This window comes from Cibotium barometz, chromosome 28 (assembly GCF_041138505.1).
Source record: "Cibotium barometz isolate CiBa-2024 chromosome 28, ASM4113850v1, whole genome shotgun sequence".
Taxonomy (NCBI): Eukaryota; Viridiplantae; Streptophyta; class Polypodiopsida; order Cyatheales; family Cibotiaceae; genus Cibotium; species Cibotium barometz.
In genome coordinates this window covers 20,945,044-20,968,478 of record NC_141073.1, presented here as the reverse complement: position 1 = coordinate 20,968,478, position 23,435 = coordinate 20,945,044, and the positions used below count along the sequence as shown (strand labels likewise).

The 23,435-nt window shown below is 40.7% G+C and overlaps 1 protein-coding gene across 1 annotated transcript; it reads right to left on the bottom strand.

Moving 5' to 3' along the window:
* Positions 1 to 1,196: 1,196 nt before the first annotated feature.
* On the bottom strand, positions 1,197 to 7,312 carry LOC147622641 (peroxisomal fatty acid beta-oxidation multifunctional protein AIM1-like). The gene is made up of 17 exons (XM_086822187.1): positions 7,046 to 7,312; positions 6,517 to 6,617; positions 6,168 to 6,239; positions 5,961 to 6,023; positions 5,373 to 5,429; positions 5,197 to 5,264; positions 5,004 to 5,085; positions 4,684 to 4,739; positions 4,286 to 4,588; positions 3,954 to 4,040; positions 3,667 to 3,841; positions 3,277 to 3,398; positions 3,004 to 3,167; positions 2,523 to 2,871; positions 2,208 to 2,356; positions 1,926 to 2,052; positions 1,197 to 1,644 (listed from the first exon to the last, which is right to left on the bottom strand). The coding sequence occupies exons 2-17, from the start codon at positions 6,608 to 6,610 to the stop codon at positions 1,603 to 1,605; spliced, it is 2,010 nt and encodes a 669-aa protein (XP_086678313.1). The 5' UTR covers positions 6,611 to 6,617; positions 7,046 to 7,312; the 3' UTR covers positions 1,197 to 1,602.
* Positions 7,313 to 23,435: the final 16,123 nt, after the last annotated feature.

The window sequence follows — 23,435 nt, the reverse complement described above, 5'->3', positions numbered from 1 at the left end:
CTTTATGTATATATCTCCAATTTAAATAATATGTTGATGTTTATGATGTTTAATATGAAGTTTTCAACATTTAAATAATATGTTGATGTTTAATGCAGTTGTTTGTCAGTGTCTTTATGTATTTCTCTATTTAATGAAGTTCAACATATATAAAGATGCTCTCAAAGGTCCCTTGTAAAAAAGGATTTTTAGAGTATGTTATGAAGATGCTCTCAAAAGGTCCTATGTAGAAAGGATTTTTAGACTATGTTAAACTTCATTAAACATCAACATATTAGTTAAATTGGATTTAACATGTTTATGTTAAGAGAGAACTCATATTTGTATCTCAAAACAAAAGATCTAGGTTGGGAGTAATGCATTAGAAAATTCATTATGTGATGACATTTTCAGTAGAACACCCATGTATAAAAATATTTTAAAAGAAATTGATCATATTTTAGATGCCAGTTCTCAAATCGTGGACTTGTCGATATAGCAAGGCCCACAAAAAGACAGGTTTGCTTCATCCTGGAGCCTGGTTCAACCTCCCACAACTCCACCTCACATTGAGAGGAGAGGGGAAAAGACCTTCCCCAATAAAATTACTAGTGATTGGATGAAAATATTTGTTCAAAATTTTTAAATGAGAGCGCGACCACTTGGGCTCTTGCCATGTTGTTATCACTCAGGCTAGAGCCCATTGGCAACCATTTGAGGCAATCTTATTCATTTTCTTGAAGTAAAATTATTAAAGACTTTATATAAAACCTCCTCAAAAATAAAAATTCTTTGGGGAAACAAAAAAATTGTATGAAGGTGGGTAACATCTTTGTGTGCAAAGCCTAGCCTCCAAATTAGGTAACAATCTTGATTTTTGACGGCCGTCATGTCCGCTTTTGGGCATTTACATGATCCATTTAACCACACTTACAAGATAGGCCATAGTGAAGGCATTGAACTTCCCCAATGAGACCTCACTTGACATATTGACTTTGTTTTCTTGACACCATTGAACTTCCCCAATGGGACCTCACTTGATATATTGACTTTGTTTTCTTGACACCCTCACATGATGCAAACATCTATGTAAAGGTGCTAAATGGTATAGACCAACTCAGATGAATGTGCTCTTTTAGGTTCATCTGTTTAGGGGATTTCTTAGGAAATTTCAAAGAAGAACTTTCATAGAGGAGGTCTGTATCTAGAACCAAGAATCTTATAAACACTTGATTATTGGTGCGAATACTATTCAATCTTATGACAAAGCTCCATTGAATCTGTATCCATGTCAACTGCAAAGCTCTTGTTTTGAGCCTTAAGCACTACATACTATCAACACAAAGTAAATGGAAGTATTAAAGTACATGTATCTACATTTCAGTACAGATCCTTCTACATATCAGTGCAGCTATCCTGATAAGAAACTCAGGGATAGCTAGGCACTAAATAGGGGGTCCCTGGTTGTATGTGGAGGTCGATATTCACGACAGAAACATATATATATCTGCCCATGGTTACATTTGCTATGTTTACAGGACCATAAGCACCCAAGAATTGTAAGTTTAAGTGCCATGGATACAGCCTGCTTGCTGTACATTCCTTCACCGGAATGTATGCATCTTATAAGCGCGCCAAAAGATGATCTGAAGCTTCAGTCTTGACCTGATATCACATGGACATAAAACAATAACGTTTTGTTATGTCTTTATCATTGAACAGTATATGTATATATGTATGTATGTATACATGCATGTATGCGTGTGTGTATGTATGTGTGCTTGTGTAACAGTAATCCTTGTCGAGTATCGTGGAGTCTCTCTCCTCAGTGATTGCTTTGCAAGTTGGCATAGTAGAACAAACAAATGATGCCTTGTTGACAAGACGCGCCTTTCCAAGCGAAAGGTGATATCCCACAGACATGGCATTGTGTTGCTATAGCTCACCTGATGAACTGTTCCATCCTGCCAGGAGAATGGCTTGAAAAAGCTTCCATACTGGTTGGACCACTTTGATAGCTGTGAGAATATGAACTCAAGGCCAACTGAGCGAGCCCAAAAAAGAATGCCGCCTCTGCACTTACACAATTAAGTCAACACAACAACAATTAAGCCCCTAAGGGTTAACTCAAATCACAGAGCCAAAACTTGACCATGCATACATACATGCCAATGAGGCAAGCAGTAGAAACCCCTTTTATAAAACTGATGCCAAGGATATAATAGTACCTGTAACTAGGAAACCCCATTCCAAGAACTGACGCAATGTCAACGTGTTCGGCAGTCTCGGCAATGCCATCACAAAAAATCTGATATGCTTCATTCACAACCGGGAAGAGAAGCATGTCGAGGATATCGTCTTCCACGAATGATACTAGCTGCAAAGCAAGTAATTATCGCATGATCAGTATAAATTACATGATCACAAGCCTCTACATTTTCCTCCTCCTATGGGGTCTTATGAGCTAAGCAAGAACAGACCATTCAGGCCCTGGGTTGCATTACAAGGTTTACATTGGTAACACAATTTATTCTGGCTATTACCTTTTGATCCTTTGAAATGCTTGCTATGTTTTGAGAATGGCTCATGTAGGTCAGGGTTCCTAAGGGTGATACATTGCCCTGAAATTCTGCAAAGCCGAAAGTGTCGGTACTCATACCAAAATCCTTGAGAAGGGCATGGATGCAGCCTTTGTCCACCCCAAGCTCTCCCAGAATTGATGCACCCATGGAATACACAAAACGAAGCCGGTCCACAATAAGGCCCGTGGAGGTTTTCACCGCCAATGGCAATTTCTTCATGGATTTCACGAATGCAAACACATCTACTACTGCCTGAGGAGAAGTGCTCTTCAAAAATGAGATTTCCACCAGCTCATTATTATAGGCAGGGCTGCCAGCATAATACCATAATGCAAATGGTTAAGTATGAGTTGGCATGCATATCGGTACTAATAGGCATGCCTTTATGATCACGAATGAGTTATACACATCTATCATAGTTCAACAAACACGAGACGAGTACCTTATAAAGTGCATCCCAAAGATGCGGTCGTGAGCATGTTGGTTGTTAGAGATAGCACTGAGATTGACCAATGAGGAGTTTGTTACCAGGATACAGTTGGGACTAGAAATCTTTGCAAGCTCTTCTAACACTTCATATCGATCTGGTGTGCTCTCCTCTACAGCCTGGTCCAACAATATGATGCATGCATGTATGGTCATACACACAAGCATAATGATTAATTGAATGGTCCTTGACATAATCTTTTATTAAGGAAGAGATGACAATCAATACCTCGACAATGAGGTTGATATCCTTGAAGTGCGTGTAGTCTGTTGTGCCGCTAAGTAGAGCAGCCATGCTCTTCATCTGCCCCTGAGAGATAGTCCTTTTGGCTTCAAGGCTTTTCAGATTTTCTGGAAATAGAAAATAATTTGAGTAATGAAGCTGCATTATACATCATAAATTCTTCTTACCCATCATGCCATTTTTGACACAAAGAGACGCATCGGCTTGTGCACAGACCTAGCTTATTCAAAGCCTTAGAGAGCTCATGTGAAACACATCAAAGTAAAGAAGCCTTTGATACTTTGATAAAACTATGGCACTACATTTCCGGCCCACTCTATGCTCTTTGATTCATTAAAAAAGAAAAAAGAATTAAGAGAAGGAAAACTGGCTGACCTTCAATGAGACTCAGGGCAGTTCGTAGATCATTGTTGTTGTTGGCCTTCACAAGAGTTGGGGTTTTAGAAAGAAGAATAGATGTGGCAATAGCTGTGCCTGTGGAGCCACATCCAATCACGGCAACACGACCAATTTTCTGAGGCGTCATCAATTTTTCAGCAATGCCAGGTATCTGGTGCACACAAACAGGTTGGCTTTTTAGATGCCAGCAGCCATGTGGATTCAAATTTTCACATACATAAGAAGGATAATGATGTTGGACATGGAAGAGTCAGCATATTTGCCTTTGATACTGAACGTCGCGCAAAGAATACGTGCATCAGACCTTTGGCTGTCGGTGTGTTCACAAGTGCATGGCTGAACTTCTCTTCCTGATGATAACAATATATGATATCAAATACATACATTATTTTATTATCAGTAAGAGTTCCCTTTGCACATATCGAATCCAGGTGTGCATGTGCATGTGCATGTGCATGTGTATGTGTATGCGTATGTGTATGCGTATGCATACGTGACAACCAACGCATACATGCACACGTGTGTGCCCATGTGTGCGTGTGCTTGAAGAAGTCCAAAAAATATCAAATCAATGTGATTTTGAAACGAAACCAACCAGAATGGCCCCAGCGAGTCCACCTTTTAGAAGTCCCTCCTCCATAACATCTATGCATATAAGAGGATGAATAAGATTGGGATGGTCCCTCTTAGCTTGAAACCTTGCTCTTCTTAAGATTTGGAGTGCTTCCTCAAATTTCTCCAGTCTGTCGACTCTCTCTAAGCTTTTATTCCAAGGAAACTTTTTGAGAAAAATTTCAAGTGCCAGACTGCATGCTTTCTCGAGAAGATCTCCATTCACTATCACTTCATCGATTAACCCCGCCTCCATTGCTTCCATGGCAGTCAAGGGTCTAGTCATCTGCAAAAAGTAAAACAAAATAATGTTTTCTTTGCTTGATTCATTCTTACTAAAAGAAAAGAGATGCCAAAGGTATCTTTTCCAAGAAAAAGTACCCAAAATATCTGCAGTGCCTTTCTCAATCCCACCATCCGAGGCAACCTCTGAGTACCTGTTGTTCAAGAAACTAATCAATCTTGGAATATAATGCCAGTAAAACGTGTGTGTGTGTGTGTGTGTGTGCGCGCGCGCGCGTGTGTGCACACGCATGCATGCATATACATATACATATACATATAATACATACATACACAAATCATACATATATACATACATCTGAACGTCCACACACACACATGCACGAGTGCATGCATGCACACATATGTATCTATATCTAGAGTGATTTGATATGAAATGAGAGATAGAAAGCCCTCACCTCCCAATCCGGGTATTATGCCATTGTGAAAATCAGGTATGCTGAATTTAGCATTTGAACTCGCAAGCCGAGAGTGGCAGGCCTGTGCCGCCGCATGACACATTGAAAATAATCATAGAATCATAACAATGCCCATATCTACACTACAAGTTTCTCTTGGTTCAAACACAATTTGATTGAATTTCATACATACCAAAGTCATTTCAAGCGCTGCACCAATTACACACCCTTGAAGCGCAGCAACTACGGGTTTTGGCCCATCTGTAAAAGGTTTATAAAAGTGTGTGGACCATTCTATATATAAAAAGTCCATCTTAGCCATCCTAATTTTTTCTTAATGAAACTTGAAAGTGAGGGTTTTTGTGTTACCTTCGATCATAGTCATGAATGGAATAGCTGGCACAAACTGTGTATTGCTGTCGCAACCTGTGGCATAGACGAGTGATACAACACGGTAAATGCATTTGCAGACTTGAATCAAAGAGTGCATGAACAGAGAGTACACACAAGCTGGAAAGTGGGGCAGTGCCAACAAACATTTTGTACTTTGTATGCATGTCTATGTTGCTAGCAAGCTGCTGTTTGTTGACATGAGATCTGGTGTGCTGACACCATCATCTTGTGTTATGTTTACATGTATCCACACACTGCATTTCTTTCAAACTGACCTGACACAGCCTCATGTCTTACCCAGAATTCTCACTGATTATGGCCTGATTCTGTGTGGATTCTCTCATCAAATCCTTTCAGGCCTGACACAGCCTCATGTCTTACCCAGAATTCTCACTGATTATGGCCTGATTCTGTGTGGATTCTCTCATCAAATCTCAGCCTTTGGATTGGGCTGATCTCCATAAGTGTTGATTAAATCGAAAACGGGAATTTTGTGTTTTTGTTAATCATATGCACTCACTATTAGCAGCAAATCATCAAGAGTGCTTCAAAATCAAGTGTTACCTTTCTTCTGTATATGTTGGAATAGAGTGAGGTCCACTCCAAACGAGAAATTATTATGAGATCCTGCAGCACATCATGGCATGGAGGCATTGATTATATTGATTTGATTCAGAAAAAAAAAAGAGAGAGATTTTGGGATGTCGCCGGGGTTTGCGAGTCATGATCACATCAAAGAAATAATGATACTTTTATTTTATTTTAAAGAACCTGTCAGCACAATGGCCTTCACATCCCTTCTTGCATGGGCCTCTTTGAAATGCATTTGCAGTCCAGCCATAACTGCCAAGATGCATGTTTTACATAATTAGCCACACACACACACATTTTTTTTAAATAGATTCTAACCTATTGTTAATTAATGGAGCTCCAACAAAATCATTTTTCTATTTTTAATTTTTAAGAAAGAAGATCCAAAGGTAAAAAGAAAACCAAAAAACGTTTGATTTGATTTGATTTTGGGAAAAACTATCATGTTTTACAAAGAGACTGATCCCTAGGAACTAGAACATGTTAAATTATTGCAGAAAAAAATCATAAGGACAGTAATTTATTTTACCATTATTGTTGAGGGTGTTTTTGGGTGGATTATGAATTGCGATTATTGCAACTCCATCTCCACGGACTTGAAATTCGACAGCAGAGCTAGCCATATCTCACCTGCCATAATTGTGATTGCAATTGAAGATATTAGCAGATTTGATTTCAATTTAAAACATTATTAGTGATTTAGTTTATAATCCTGAGAGTTATTTATCCAACAACTGCTGATAAATGGCTACTAAACCAACATGACTTTAACTATTAATATTAATCAAGGCAAGGCAAGGCAAGGCAAGCAGATAGAAAATCTAGAAACATCAACTGCGATAAGATTAAGTCAGATATATTTTCGTTGATTTTTATTCAATATAATCTAGTTTGAAACTGATTTAAAGCCAAGTTTAGTTCAATGGTTAAGCACAGGGTTATTGAATAGATTTTCAAAAGGAGCGACTTATAAAATTAACATCATGACTCTCTCTCTCTCTCTCTCTCTCTCTCTCTTTCTCTCTGTCTCTCTCCCCCTGAGGCGATGGTGAGCTTACTGTGTAGTACAACGAGGTGGGTTTAGTCTTACAGCCCACACATAAACATGCAAGGTGATATGGTTGAGCTCATCATCACCATCGTCAAAGGTCAACAAGGATGGATTAGGGGACCTTTGATTGAATTCAAAGTGGGTAGCAGCAGGCAGGCAGACACAGACACCACAGAGACACACACACACACACACACACACACACACACACACACAGTTGTCTGTAAATGATTTTATAAGACCACAGTTTCATCACACACAAAATCTCATAAATAGTTCATCCATAGCTAGGTGTATTATATAGCATATCATGAAATGCCATACATATCTTGTTCTATTATCCATGAAATGCCATACATATCCTGTTCTATCATTTACAAATGTACACATTTTTTAAGAAGAGCTTCCGAGCTTTGGCAGTCACAACATGGGGGGCGGAGAAAAAACCGAAGGAAATGTCATGCCTTTTATATTGCCATTGTTAACAACAAGTGTAAAAGTAAACACATTATATCTCCATACAAGCACAAACATTAAACTAAAAGACAAAGAATGCTTACCTTCAAGTACCTTGGAAAAACAAAGGAAGCTAACATCTTGGAAAAACAAAGGAATCTCACATTAGGTGGGACTAAGCCCCATCACATTATAATAGATATCACAAGACAAAACCTAGGTTCACTTGAAACAAATGCACTATGGTTTATTCGCTCTCCTTTTTTGGTGTCTTTAGACCCCATCGCATATCACAAGAAAAAACCTAGGTTCACTTAAAACAAGACAAACCCAAGGTTAACTTGAAACAAATGCACTATGTTTTATTCCCTTTCCTTTTGGTGTGTTTAGCCCCATCACACATTATAGATATCACAAGACAAAACCTAGGTTCACTTAAAACAAATGCAGTGTGTTTTATTCCCTCTCCTTTTGGTGTTAGTACTACCTATCATCTTGAGACAGATGGCCAAACCAAAAGGGCAAGCCAGGTAATTGAAGATATAGTTCGATCCTACTTTGGGCAAGAACCCAAGAGATGGATAAGCTACCTTGTTGACTATGGTTACTGCTTCAATGGTCCCTAAGGGTTTTCTTGAGCTCTGTGGTATACCCAACCTTGTCTAGTGGTGTGGACAAAACACGCACCTAGTTGAATTTGGATAGGCCTTGGCCATGGCTCTAAAGGTTATAATTGTAGTATGATTACCATAGAACAATCATAATGACCCAATAGGCTGTTGGGAAAATCAATGTTAAAGGAGTTTTGTATAAAAGTGTATGAACTAGGCCTTAAATAAAGTGACTCCTATGTGTGAACACCTGCTAAGTGTGTAAGGGTTCTTTGTACATGGGAAGAGCCCCTTAAGGACTTATGTAAGCAATGATGTGTAAACGTGACACCTCAGTGGACACTTGGCACCTATGGCCACACTTTGTAGGGGAGGTCTCTCCTATTTAAAGTACCATCATTTTAATGTATATAAGCAAAGATGTAGTCTATTGTGCATCTCCATTTTAGTTTAGGGTTAATATCATGTTAAGCTTTTTATTCTCTCTCTCTCTCTCTCTCTCTCTCTCTCTCTCTCTCTCTCTCATTTTCTATGTGCCTTCGGAATGACCTGATCCTGTTCATCAACATAGTCATGTATATGAGATATAGATGACAAAGCGGATTCCTACAGTTGATCGTGGTCTACAAAGGCTCATTAAAGAGCTAAGTGCTAGCACGATGGAGCCCATGAGTGTGAACTCATCTCTTGTATCCATAACATCAGTAAAAAATATTCATTTATCTTTATTGTTTTGTGTAGTCTGAGTTTAGGTTTCATGTGGACAAAGAACATACATTTTGTAAGGGTTATGTCACATACACCACATCAGGGATTGTCACCAAAGGAGCTTGGTGGAGGGAGCTTTTCTCGGCTACCCTCTCTCTACTTTGAACACACTCTCTTTGACTCTCCCTACCACCATCTCCTCCCACCACCACCCGGCCAACCCAGTCCTCCCCTCCAAACTTGCTCCTCCCTTTCTCTCTCTATCTATATATGATCTCTCTCTCTCTCTCTCTCTCTCTCTCTCTCTTCCTCTCCCCTATCATCTCTTTCCCTCTCTCTCTCTCTTCTAGTACACTCTCTTCTCTCCCTCTCCTCTCTCTCTCTCTCTCTCTCTCTCTCTCTCCAACTGTCTCACATCTCTCTCTCTCTCTTCCCTCTCTCTCCTCTAGCACACTCTCTTCTCTCCCTCTCCTCTCTCTCTCTCCTACCATCTCACATCTCTCTTTCACTTCTTTCTCTCCCTTCACTCTTTTTTCTCTCTCTCCATCTCTTTTTCTTGCCCTCTCCCACCATCTCTAAATCGTATTTATTCTCTCTCTCTCTCTCTCTCTCTCTCTCTCTCTCTCTCTCTCTCTCTCTCTCTCTCTCTCTCTCTTGTTACAGGACCATGGTACATGGAGATTAAAATATTCAACAAATTGAATAATAGGAGAAATAAACCATAATCACCATAGCATAAAAATCAAAGAACACAAGATTGGGTGCAATCTCCCCCTTGACATGTGTGGCTCCACTCCCACACACGGTATTTAAATCATAATTTAGCCCTTAGAGCCATAAATAGCATAGCTTTTCCAAAATTGGGCTTTTAAAAATTTAAACCAAGTTAGTCCAATGCTCGTAAAGTATCTCATCAAAAATAAACCTTGCCCAACATATGTACAATGGGCCAAACCATACAAAATCAAATATTTAGCACATGTGCTCGGGTAGATAATCTCGTCCAATGTCCACCTTGGTTGGTCTGAACTCATGATCTATACTCAACATAGTCCACAATGTTAGATCACATTTACTTTGGAATCACTTACAAAAATAATTCTAACAAATGGAAATCATTCACTACCATGCTTCACACATCAACCATGCATCACACATAATTATTTGGATTCACTCCCATGATAAAATATTCTGAAAAACCTCACTCCCATGATAGTCCTCTCGTTTTAGAAGACAATTGTCCTCAATTGTAAACTATCAGCACACATGAGTGATCAAACACATTAATAGTTCCCACATTGGATTCACTCCCAAAGTCCTCACACGCATCACATGTGTCTTAAAGTTGATCAGATTCACTCACAATCAAACTCCCATAATCTTTGCACATACCACATGTGTCGTAGAGTTGATCGGATTCAGTAAAAATCAAACTCCTACATTAGATTCACTCACAATGTTTTCATATGCATCACACATATTCACAGATTACACCACACTTTTCACACATGTCACAACTAGTTGGATTCACTCACAACCAACTAGTTGGATTCACTCACAACCAACTAGGGTCACCCTCATCAAAAATTAATTCAAAAGAGTTGATCGGACTCACTCACAATCAAACTCACACATTTCTTACATGCGTCACACATGTCACAGTTGGTTCAAGGATTCACTCACAATCCAATAATTCTTTGATCACACTTGGGTCACCCAAGATATTCTTTTCACTTATTGGGTCACCTAATAATAAATTAATTATTGTAACATCCATGTATATTTAATTAGCAAGTGAAGAGAGTCAGGATATAATATTCGTCTCACAGATAGAATCCCTCTCAACACTAGATTGTGATAAGTTATCCGTCACACAGATAAGTATCACTTAGATTATCCGGCATGGACATCAAAAGAGTATCCTTCACATACACCATTACGAGTATCTTTCACAGACACTAACATGAATATCTTTCACAGACACTAACACAAGTATCTCTCACATACACTAACACAAGTATCTTTTACAAACGCCTAGTTAACCTTATTTAAAATAGATAAGAGAAGTATTTTAAATGAGGTGTTAAAGTATTTGAAATAATTTGAAGGAAGTATTTTAAATGAGGTGTTAAAGTTTAAAGGTTGAATGTGAAATAACAATAAGTTACATATATGATCAGTCGAAAAACATATGTGCATCATTGTTAGTTCACTCAAGTCCTGATAGTGAATGGTCTAATATGTATTTTCTTCTGTGTATAAAAAGTACATATCAATCATTGAGCTATCTTGACCTATATATTTGAATTTAACTATAGGTTTTTTCCTCTTACTTGGCAAGAAGGCACCTAAGGACTCTATATTGATCAATGCATAAGTATGAGTTTTAGGCTTACCTCTTTAATGGTAGAAATCATGATTGGGAGTACCTGTTACGTGACGAGTGGCGCAATGCAAGGATGCAACACAAAGATGCAAGCAAGAAAACAAGTGACATTCTTATTTAGGGCTCTTGTAAAGAGTTCCAAGTTGTAGATGACTGTGGGAGTGGGCTTAAGAATAATCCCACATGGGAAGTTTTGGGAGTTTTAGGAGTTTTAGTATAAAAAGTGGCTCATTTGAGAGCTTAGAGACACTTTGGGTTAAGTTCATGCAAGAGCTCCTTTGAGAGAGCTACTCTCCCTCTTCTCCATAGAGGTGAAGACTCTTCTCTCACCCCATCCACATCTTTGTATGAGATAAATCTCTTCATTGAATCAATAGCAATGTCATGAGTCTTTCTCATCCTCTTCTCTAATCATTTTACTCTTATGCATGCTTTTAGTATTTCGTTTTTATGTATGTGGGCTGATTTGAAGCTTTCATGGAAGCTTGATGTTTGAGTGTGTGCATGCTTGTAGGAAGATAGGAGTGGAGTGAGGACTTTCTCTTTGCTTGTGTGCATAGTGATTGTGTTCCTCTTGCCTGTATTTGTGAATGAATGGGTGTGTAGGAATGAGGGCAAGTTGAGCTTGTTTGTGTGCTTAGTCTAGTGTCATGTGATGGTAGCCATAAGCATTCTCTCCATTTGTGGATAAGCTTTTGTGCACCGGTACACGGGTTGAATCCCTAGCTCCGAAAGGGATGCAAATCCCATTGGATTGAGCTACACATGGATCATGCTACTCTTGCTACAAGTGAGAGAGTTTTCCGTCTCTCCATTGGCGCTGTTGCCGGGGAATAGACTCAAAACTGGTTGAGAAGCTTGCATTACTATCACTATTTCTTTTTGTTTTTAGGTTTAGGGTTAGCACGAGTGTGGAATCTCGGAGCTAGTGATTAGAAGAGAAAAAAGGTAGATTACAAAGACAAAGGAGGGGCCAGATAAGGTAGCAAATTTTATTTTTTTATTTTTGTTATATTTTTAAAAAAAACCACACAAAGAAACCATGCATTGTGACGGGTTGTAGCTCTCATGGAGCATTGCGGAATGCTATTGGGTGCGTTGCTAAGCTCTTCCATAGCTTATGCAAGCTCCATAGGCTCCCAAGTGTGAAGGCCGCTTAAGGGAGAGAGGAAAAAAAAGAGGAGGAGAGAGGTCGCAAATTTTATTTTTTATGTTTGTCACACAAAGAAACCATGCAATGTGAAAAGGAGAAAGGGATGAACTAGCTACTGCTGCTGCGGCCATTGCTACGATGGCAATGCTAGAGCGTCCCTTACCTTCTCGCTCTCGTCTCTTCAACCTCTGATTACCTGTGAGAATATGGAATCTACAACTACCGTAAGCTCAATTCAAAGCCTGTAAACGGACAACGTGTGGGGGCCTCTGCAGAGCGCTGTCTATGTGTGTGGGTGTGGGTGTGTGCGGGTACGCTGTGGGAGAAAGACGATGCACAGGTGCTCTCTGTGTAGCTTGAAATTTCACCCGGGTAAAGCGAAAGGTCGCAACAGCAAAAGCTTTTTCGCCAGCAAAGGATATGTTGCTGAAGGGGTTGAGAAGGTGATTAAGCAGCTGATTGGGTAATTAATCAGTGTGGATACAGTCACTGCAAACAGGGAAGGTCAACACAAGGAGATTTGTATGTGCTATCACAACCACCTATCCTATCTTGAAGAGGTTGTGTTGATTTCCTTTGTACCCACTGATATGGAAAACCAAGGGTGGCTTTTGGAATCTTATTGATACACTCTTTTACCTCTAGCAAACCATGGCATTTGGGAAGCCAAAGTGCTGTTGCACCCTCATAATAGCCTTGTGCTTTAAGAACATGCTTTGGGACCCAACGAGTAACAATCTGAGGTTTAGGCTTGGAAAAGATGTGCTTTTTAGGAGGCTTAGCAACTAGGCTAGATGGTACAAGTTTGTATGCATCTTTGGGTAGCCAAATTGATAATTCCTTCTTGCCTGGCCTTCTTTGAAGTGACTAGAGTAGTTGGAACATGCCAGCCATGGCCCTCACTTGAGGACTCATCGATTATCCACATCATTTGTGTTGGAGCTTCAAGAGCAGATTTTGAAAGTGGGTTGTGTAAGGTAGAAACACCACCCTTTTGACATGATAAAGCTCGTGGAGTAGCAGATCCCAAGATGCAATCAGAATCAATTTGCAATTTGTATTGTCTATTCTTCCAATCTAATGAACAATTGGTAACACTTAACCGTGATTGACCGAGAACAGCCTCTACCAACTGCCTTGGACTTACTTGCCACATAAAAGGGAACTGACATTTGGTGATCCTGAATGGACATCATAATGACACATTTTCCCTCTATAGGGTTATCCTCACCTAAGAAGCTTCGTAAGTCAATAGGAATGTGCACAAGTGTTGGTTGTCCCAAGGCTATCCATGTGTCAAACGAGAGAACATTATAGTTTGCACCAGAGTCAATTAAGGCAGAGACAAAGTAGGTAGTCTCATGAAGATGAAGACACACTTGAATATTGAAAGGATCGACATATTGTTCATCAGTAGCCAACTGTAAGGCCAACATAGAAGCCTTGCGACGCTCCTTGGCTTTTGCAACTCTAGCTTTAGCCTCTTCTTGAGCCTGACTTTTAAGTAGGTCATGTGCTACGAAGTAACCTATCATCCAGAGAATGTAGACAAATTAGGGGAGCTCTCTAAAAGCGAGTTCTTAGACTTATCAAAGCTTTCCAGAGCAAGGGAGTCTAGAGATGATTGGCTCGTTGAGCCGGACATGCTTGGACCATCCAATGCCCAGTCCTCAAAGCCATCCATAGATGATTTACTTCTTGTAGATCTAAATTTGGAAAGGGATAGGAAAGGCAAGAGCAAAATGGATCAGGGGGCTGAGAACCAATGGGAGTTTGTACGACAAATTCCAGTGACAAAGGTCTTACAGGATGACCCACTTCAAGAGGTCTATAAGGACTCTTTAGAAGGATATTATGCCACAACTAGATTGCCAGAGCTAGATCTTCCTCTAGCACTTGTGGTGGTAGTCGAGAAGCTTGCAGAATACAAGAATCGAATCGTTGATAAATGGGCCAATGAATACCAAACCTTAGATTGGAAGGAGATTTGGGAGCTCACGTGGAAAGGACAACCATTATTCATGGAAGTGTTCTCAACAAATACAGCTAAACCAGGAGAGACAGCCTTTCTTGGAGAAACTGCTGCTCCTCCCCTATGAGAGTTCATTAGAGAGGGACCCTCAACATCAAAGTGGACCATTGCAAGTAGCCCAACTCTAGCACCAAGATATTATCCTACACCAAAAGTGCGACCACAGATCACACCACAACAACGTTTCTCTCAGTATGACAATCGGAGGAGGGTAGGGGAGCCAACTTGGCCTCCCATAAATGCACCTCCTGAAATGCGGGTAACAAGATCTTTGGAGGGGGTTGGTGAGGCAGGTAATAGGGGACCCACACCAATTTGGGATGCATGTGGACCATCTTACCAAAGAGAGGAACAATTCCCACTGAGAGTGAGAGGCCGTAGGCCCTATGATGAGTATTCAAGACAAGTAAGGCCATCAACTCTTCAGAAACTGGTAAAGAAGTACGAAGGGTCGGGAGATCCATATGACCATGTAGCAGCATTTAGGCAAGCAGTTCGAGCTGAGCAAGTGACTGACAAGCATACACAAATTAAAGGATTTGGGCTCACTCTTGAGGGAAAGGCCCTTGCTTGGTTCCAAGCACTAGAGGCTTCAGACAAATCTTCTTTACGAGTTCTGGAAGAGAGATTCATTGCTGCTTTTTCCTTGATGGGGATTCAACATGACACGGTAGCAAACATCTCTACTCTTTCAAGCAAGACGAGACTGAGAGTGTTAGAGATTGTGTAAATAGGATGAAGCAGTACATTAATCGTTGCCCAGAAGATGAGAAGCCCACCCAGAGTCGATTAATTTCTCTCTTCTTAAAAGGACTCAAAAATTCAACACTGCATACACATCTCTATGCAAAGAAGCATACAAATTTCAATGAGTGTTGCCATGATGCTATGGATTTCACAGATAACTTCAAATTCCAAGATGGTTCTGGCCCTGAGGTGCAACCTAGGGATCAATGGGGTGATGACCAAAGTTCAGGGTCTAGTGCGCTAGTAAATCCAGACCAGATAGCTAACCTAGTACTAAGGAGATTGGGGTAGACCTATCACCCACCCATGCACCCACAACAACAGCAGCAGACAGCGAATGAGGAGTGTACTACCTACAGGTCCTCATCTTTGTGGAGCATGTGGCAGTAACCATAAAACCGAAGAATGTAATACCTTTTCTCCTCTAGTCACAAACCACACAGGAATGTACCCACACCACACAGGAATGTACTCGCATTGCAAGAATGAGACAGGAGCGTGAGCAGCAAAGGGGTGGAGTGACTCCACAAATGCTTCAATAGTATACTAATTTTGAACGTAAGCCACCGATGGCACAAGAGCAAGCACGACCTGTTCTTGGAGCTCAACCTCCTGCTCCTAGGACTACTCCTGTGAGGGTTGTCGACTATGACAATTCAAATATGTGTAGAGACTTGGTAAACCCAGGCTATGTGGAGGAGGAATATGCATCACATTCATCCAAAGAAAATCTCTTTGAAAGTCCCGCATATCCAAGCCAAGCAGCACTGGTGGGTGGAGGCTCAACCAGGGGAACAAAATTCTTTGATGTTGCTAGGCGGCTACCAACCTAGGACTCCAGGCCCCTCAGGTCAATGGCAGCAAAGGAAAGTAGAAGCCAAACTAATGGGCCCCTGTTTATGAGTGCGGAGAACCCCATTGGGCTCGTGATTGTCCACATCGCTCAAGGCAAGCAGTTCGATCCAATACAACAGTACCACAGTTTTCACCAATTGAAAGATATTGTCTAGGGTGTTGTGTAGAACACTTCCCAAAGGATTGTTTGCTGAAACCACATGAGGAAGGCACCTCTCAACCAAAGGTCTCACTCAACCTTGTAGGGGCAGTTCCATTGCCACCTTCATCAGAGAATGAGGATGTCGTGCCACTTAAAGTCATGACTAGATCACAGACACGAAATGCCGAAATGCAAGCTGATGAGACACCTCGAACTAGGGATGCAAAGGCAAATCTAGTGGACAAGACCCTACATTCCAATAGAAAAAGGACCACTAGGAGGAAAAAGAACCGCAACAAGCAAACTAAGAGTGCATCCACTAGTTCTCAAGAAGTCTCTAAACAAAACATGAAGGATCAAGCTTTTACATCCCAAGAAGTGCATGAGGAGTATCAACCTTAACCTGGGCCTAGTGCTAAACAAGATGAGGCTAGTACGATCGAGGATAGTTCTCGGGGTTTTGTTTTTGTGGATAAGGTGAACGAGACTCTAGATGCCATCATTGATGCTCATAGAAGTCGCATTGCAGATTTATCTGAGCTACCCAAGAAGCTTCAAGATGTACATCAGCAACTCATTAGGGAAGCTCAATCAATACTTGAGGGCCCACCTCCACCTATCCCTCGGGGCCCAACCTCTCTTAAGCCAACATTAGAAACCATACCAGAAGTGTCATCAAGTTGGAAAATGAAAAGTGAGCTCATCTCACAATCTCATAGCGAGAAGTCTGCACCAATTGCCACCCCATTGAAAGGAGGTATTCTGCCACCACACCTAGCCTTGCCTTCCCATGCAATGATGAAGTTATTGATGCTAACGAGGACATGGCAAATGAGATGTGGGCAGCAGTTCATGAGAAAGTTAATGAGAATATGTCCTCTATTATTTCACCTCCATTCTCTGAGGAGGTGGACTTTACCAGGGGCACAGAAAACAACTTTAGACGCCCAAACATCCAGGAGGAAGTTCAAACAATTGTTTCTCCTAGAAGTAAGCATACAATGAAAACCTTACCATTATATTTGGGAGAATATGAGAACTGTTCTCAAACCTTGAGGATACCCTCCATGCATAGAAGGTTGACAAAGGAGATGGATATGGGTATTGTGCAAGCTATTTTGTCAGCAGCACGAGTGGCTTGTACCTTACCTTTGCTTGATTTGATAAAGCTTCGACCTGAGTTGTGGAATGATATTGCCACATGTTTGTCAGAGCATGTATTGCTACAAAAGGGTCACCATCATTGAACTATACACCCTGAGACAAAGCATGTTATGCCAGTTCCTATCAACAAAGTAGGAAAATTTTGTGAGGACGATCAGGGAAATGCTACCCTCCCATTAGAAGTGCGAAAAGTAGCTTCAACTGCAATACTTGATAGTGGTGCAGGAGTGGGCATTGTGACAAGGTCCATTTGGGGCAAACCAATAATTAGGAGTACCAGGATGCGCTTGCAGCTAGCAGATGGAAGCTTAGAACATCCCCTTGGGCTGCTTGAGAACATATTGGTCACCACATGTGGGATTGAATATGAGCACACCTTTGCAGTAGTGGATTTTGGAAAACATCCAAACTATGAAGTGATATTGGGTAGACCATTCATGCGACAATTTCAAATGATTCAAGATTGGGGATACAATTATTTGTACCTCCGACATGATTCTGTCATCACAAGGGTCAACCTAAAGAATCACTCATATCGTGATGTAACAAGGTCTCCAATAGAAGAGTTTGATTCTGCTTCATCTGAGGGCTCAAGAGTTACATTGTCAGATGGGCGAGAAGATCTGTGGATGTGTGGAGCCTCATGTAGGGATTTCAACATTGAGAGACTTAAGGGTAATCGAAGTGTATCAGATGAGGCATACATTCCACAACCCTTCCCTGAGCACTTAATTGATCCACTAGAATGGAGTCATGTCCTTGTAACATTATCGACATGTGCTTTACCTAAGCCAATTCAATTTTGTGACTCAGATGGATATGACATTATTCCTATACGATGGTACAACCTCGTGACCTTCTAGATGTTTTGTACTATGGGGATGCATCCACAACAGCACTGCATGTAGAGGAAGTCTTAGTGGAGGATTTAACACTCGAATCTGCTAATGATGCTGATAAGGAAGATGGATGGGACTCTGATTTTGATAATGATGTGATAATCCCTGAGGAAGAGTTAGGAAAGGCACGCCTACTCTTGAGAGGAAGGGAGGTTCAAGTAGAGATTCCTCAAAGCCGACCTAAACGTAAATGCTGTAAGAGCCATAAGAGAATCCGTAAACAAGATGAGAGGGAACGGCGTGAGAGTCTACAAAAAGAAAAGGAGGAGTTTAAGAATAAACACTCTCGACCACCACCTCACTTCTCAGGAAAGAACGGATATCTATACTATGTCCAAGCACAAGATACTATCAAAGACCAAGTAAAACGATCAAATGGATTCCAACCAGGAGAAAAGCTAAAAATTGTTAGCAAAAATCATAAAAAAATGAAGAAACAAAAACCAAAACTCAGGTCTAAAACCGACTCAAAAGAGAATGTCGGAAGTGCAAAGATAACGGTTGAACAAAAAAATCTGATGCAAGATTGCAAAGGAGAGCTCAAAACCACATGGTCTTCAATTTAGTGATGACTCAAGTGGACAAGAATAAGGTCTCAATGTTCCCCCCAACTTCACACAATACACTCTTCAAGATCGGAAGATTGTTCTTCAACAGCCCATGCGACAAAAGCCAAGCATGCCAGGGGTTTCATATGATGGTCCAGAAGATGCAAAAAAGATTGATATCGCTAAGCCAGGAGAAGAGCCTTGCTATGTGTGGATTGCCACAGACTTGTCCTTAGATGAGGAGAAGTTATTAATTCAAACAATAAAGGAGTATCGCGATGTTTTTGCTTGGAGTTATAAAGACCTCAAAGGAGTTGATCCAAGCATATGTCAGCATACAATTCCATTGCGAGAGGATGCAAAGCCTTCCAAGCAACGTCCTTATACTTACAATGAGAATTTTGCACGAAAGATAAAAGAAGAAATAGACAAGCTCTTAGAGGCAGAATTTATCTATGAGATTGAACACAATGAATGGGTCTCCCCTATTGTAGTGGTGCCCAAGAAAAATGGAAAACTTCGAGTATGTGTAAACCTCAAGAAGGTAAATGCAGCTACTGTACGTGATCATTACCCACTTCCAATCACGGATCACGGATCATGTTCTGGAACGAGTTGCAGGGAAAAAGGCATATAGTTTCTTGGATGGATTCTCCGGTTACAATCAAGTGTCAATTGATCCAAAGGATCAACACAAGATAGCCTTTGCTACTGAAGATGGCATCTTTGCCTATCGTGTTATGCCATTTGGTCTAACAAATGCACCAGCAACCTTTCAGCGGTTAATGAGTCATGTATTCAAGGAGTACCTTAGGCAATTTCTTGAGATCTTCATGGATGATTTATGTGTTCACTCTCACAAGAGCGTGATGATCATATAGAACACCTCAGACTTGTGTTTCAAAAGTGTCAAGTTTATCGTATATGCTTGAATCCTGACAAGTGCAAATTCATGGTAAGACAAGGAAAATTTTTGGGCCATATTGTTTCTCGCAATGGGATTTCAACAGATATGGATAAAATTGATGTCATTGTCTCATTACCTCGACCTATCAACCCTAAAGGGGTACAAATATTCATGGGACATTGTGGCTATTATCGTTGATTCATCTACATGTACGCTGTCCTAGCCAGACCATTATATGCTCTTCTTGTAAAGTTTGATTGGACTAATGAGTGTGAGGAATCCTTTGAAAAGTTGAAGCAAGCATTAGTGACTGCACCCATCTTACGGGCACCAGATTGGAACCAAATCTTTCATGTCCATATTGATGCTTCAAACTTTGCAATTGGATGTATTTTGGCTCAATCGAGAGAACATAATAAGGATTTCCCAATCTCATATGCTAGTCGACAGTTGAACAATGCTGAGAAGAATTATACCACAACAGAAAGAGAAGGTTTGTCCATGATATATGCAGTGAAAAAGTTTTGCCATTACCTTTTGTGGCAACAAATTCATATTTTTTGTGGACCATCAAGCATTGCTATATTTGGTGAATAAGCCTTGTGCAACTGGAAGGATTGTGAGGTGGTTTATCATCCTTCTTGAGTTTGATTTTGAAGTGGCAGTCCGAAAAGGAACAACTCATCTTAGGGTAGATCATTTGTCTCAAATCACCTCTGGCAAAGCTCCTGTAGGTGTGGATGATGATATGTTAGATTCAACACTTTTCCTTGTAGAGACAGCTCCTAAATGGTCTGAATCTATCTTAGAAATTTTGACAAGTGGGCAGATACTAGCGGGTCCTAATGTGGACCTATGGCGACCATTCAAGTTAATCTCAGGGAGATTATAACGTCAAGGTAATGATGGAGTGTTGCGGCTTATACCTAACCCTGACCAATATGAGGAGATCTTGGAATGGGCACATGCGGGTATCGGTGGAATCCATGCATCAGCTACTACTTGTGTGCGACGTATATCTCAGAATGGGCAATGGTGGCCTACCATGCATGCGGATGCTGAAAAATTTGTTCGTAACTGTGCTTCATGTCAAATTCAACAGCCAATTCATAATGTCATATTATTCCAAATTTCAACTACACCAAGTTGGAGTAAGTATATTGTGGACTATCTTCAGCATGGTCATACTGATCAAAAAATTCCTAAATATCAAAAGCATGCTATTGAAGTTGAAGCGGCAAACTATATGCTGATAGAGGGCCAACTCTACAAGAGGGGCAAGGATGGCAACTTACGCATGTGTGTATGTGAAGCTGACTACTGGAAAATCTTGACTCATGCACATGCAGGTGTTGGGGGTGGACACTTTTCGGGCAATACCACAGCTAAGTTGATTAGGTGGTCTGGGCTTTGGTGGCCAACCTTACAAATGGATACCGAAGAATATGTAAAACGTTGTGACGATTGTCAAAGGACCAAACCTCCCATCACAAAGGACAATATGTCATTGCGGCCTATGTTAAGCACACGTGCTTTTGCAAAATGGGGTATTGATTTTGTCGGTCCCATTAAACCTCCAGCTCGTCACACGCATGCTGAATATATTATAGTCGCAACTGACTATTTGACCAAATGGGTAGAGGCAAAGGCTACAGTTAAAAATGATGTCAGAACCATAGCCAAGTTCTTGTATGAGTACGTGTTTACACGCTATGGCTTACCTATTGAAATCGTTAGTGATCAAGGTGTGCACTTTGTGAATGAGGTCATAGACTTTTTGCTTCAAGAATTTATGGTAATTCACAAGCGTTCTGCACCCTATCATCCCAAGACCAATGGACAAGCTGAGAGTACTAACAAGATTCTCTGCACAGCACTCACAAAGATTGTTGAGGGACATAGGACTGATTGGGAGCAAAAGTTGCACTCAGTTCTTTGGGCATATAGGACAGCCTATAAAACATCTGTTTGCACAACCCCATTTGAGCTTGCTTTTGGGCTAGATGCAATTCTTCCCATTGAATTTCTTGTACCTACTCTACGAGTTGCTAAACAATTGGACTGGACTGGTCATGAGCTTTCACAATGCATTGATGCATTGGAAAAGCTTGATGAGACCCGCTTATTGGCGGTAATGGGGATGTATGCCGAGAAGAGGAGACAAAAGCCTGTATGATAGAAATGTAACAACTGGCCGATTCAAAAAAGGGGACCTTGTGCTCTTGTACACACTTAAGAAGCATAAGTGAAAGCTCAAGAAACGTGGCCTAGGACCGTTTGTGATTAATGAGCTTACTCCAAGTGGTGCAGTGCGTTTAGAGACACTAGAAGGTGAGCAAATGCCTAACTTCATTAATGGAAGTCGTCTCAAGAAATACAATGAACCATTAACTGAAGCCATGCTTCAACAAATGCATGCTGCACACACACGGAAAGAAGCACATGACCTACTTAAAAGTCAGGCTCAAGAAGAGGCTAAAGCTAGAGTTGCAAAAGCCAAGGAGCGTCGCAAGGCTTCTATGTTGGCCTTACAGTTGGCTACTGATGAACAATATGTCGATCCTTTCAATATTCAAGTGTGTCTTCATCTTCATGAGACTACCTACTTTGTCTCTGCCTTAATTGACTCTGGTGTAGACTATAATGTTCTCTCGTTTGACACATGGATAGCCTTGGGACAACCAACACTTGTGCACATTCCTATTGACTTACGAAGCTTCTCAGTAGGTGAGGATAACCCTATAGAGGGAAAATGTGTCATTATGATGTCCATTCAGGATCACCAGATGTTAGTTCCCTTTTATGAGTCCAAGGCAGTGGTAGAGGCTGTTCTCGGTCGATCATGGTTAAGTGCTACCAATTGTTCATTAGATTGGAAGAATCGACAATACAAATTGCAAATTGATTCTGATTGCATCTTGGGATCTGCTACTCCACGAGCTTTATCATGTCAAAAGGGTGGTGTTTCTACCTTACACAACCCACTTTCAAAATTTGCTCTTGAAGCTCCAACACAAATGATGTGGATAATCGATGAGTCCTCAAGTGAGGGCCATGGCTGGCATGCTCCAACTACTCTAGTCACTGCTCAAAGAAGGCCAGGCAAGAAGGAATTATCAATTTGGCTACCCAAAGATGCATACAAACTTGTACCATCTAGCCTAGTTGCTAAGCCTCCTAAAAAGCACATCTTTTCCAAGCCTAAACCTCATATTATTACTCGTTGGGTCCCAAAGCATGTTCTTAAAGCACAAGGCTATTATGAGGGTGCAACAGCACTTTGGCTTCCCAAATGCCATGGTTTGCTAGAGGTAAAAGAGTGTATCAATAAGATTCCAAAAGCCACCCTTGGTTTTCCATATCAGTGAAAGGGGTGCAAAGGAAATCAACACAACCTCTTCAAGATAGGATAGGTGGTTGTGATAGCACCTACAAATCTCCTTGTGTTGACCTTCCCAAAACATGTATTGAATCACCAGTTGTCCCAATTTCTCCTTGTTACACAATTCCACCATCAACTTGTGTAACTAAGACAAATCCAACTTTACATGAGTCTCCTTTGAGCATAGATTCAAGCACTTCACTACCTAAATCATCTTATCTTGCTCAAATTCCTCGACAATTGCTAACCTTCCCACCTCTTAAGAAGGACATACCCAAAACCAAAGGTAAGGCATTAACACTACAATTGAAGCTCTTTGGTAGATCAGTGTTTGAATAGTCTCACATTTACTAATGTGGTTCCTTATGCCTTTAGAGGATTGTGTTCTTTTTGAGATGATCTTATCT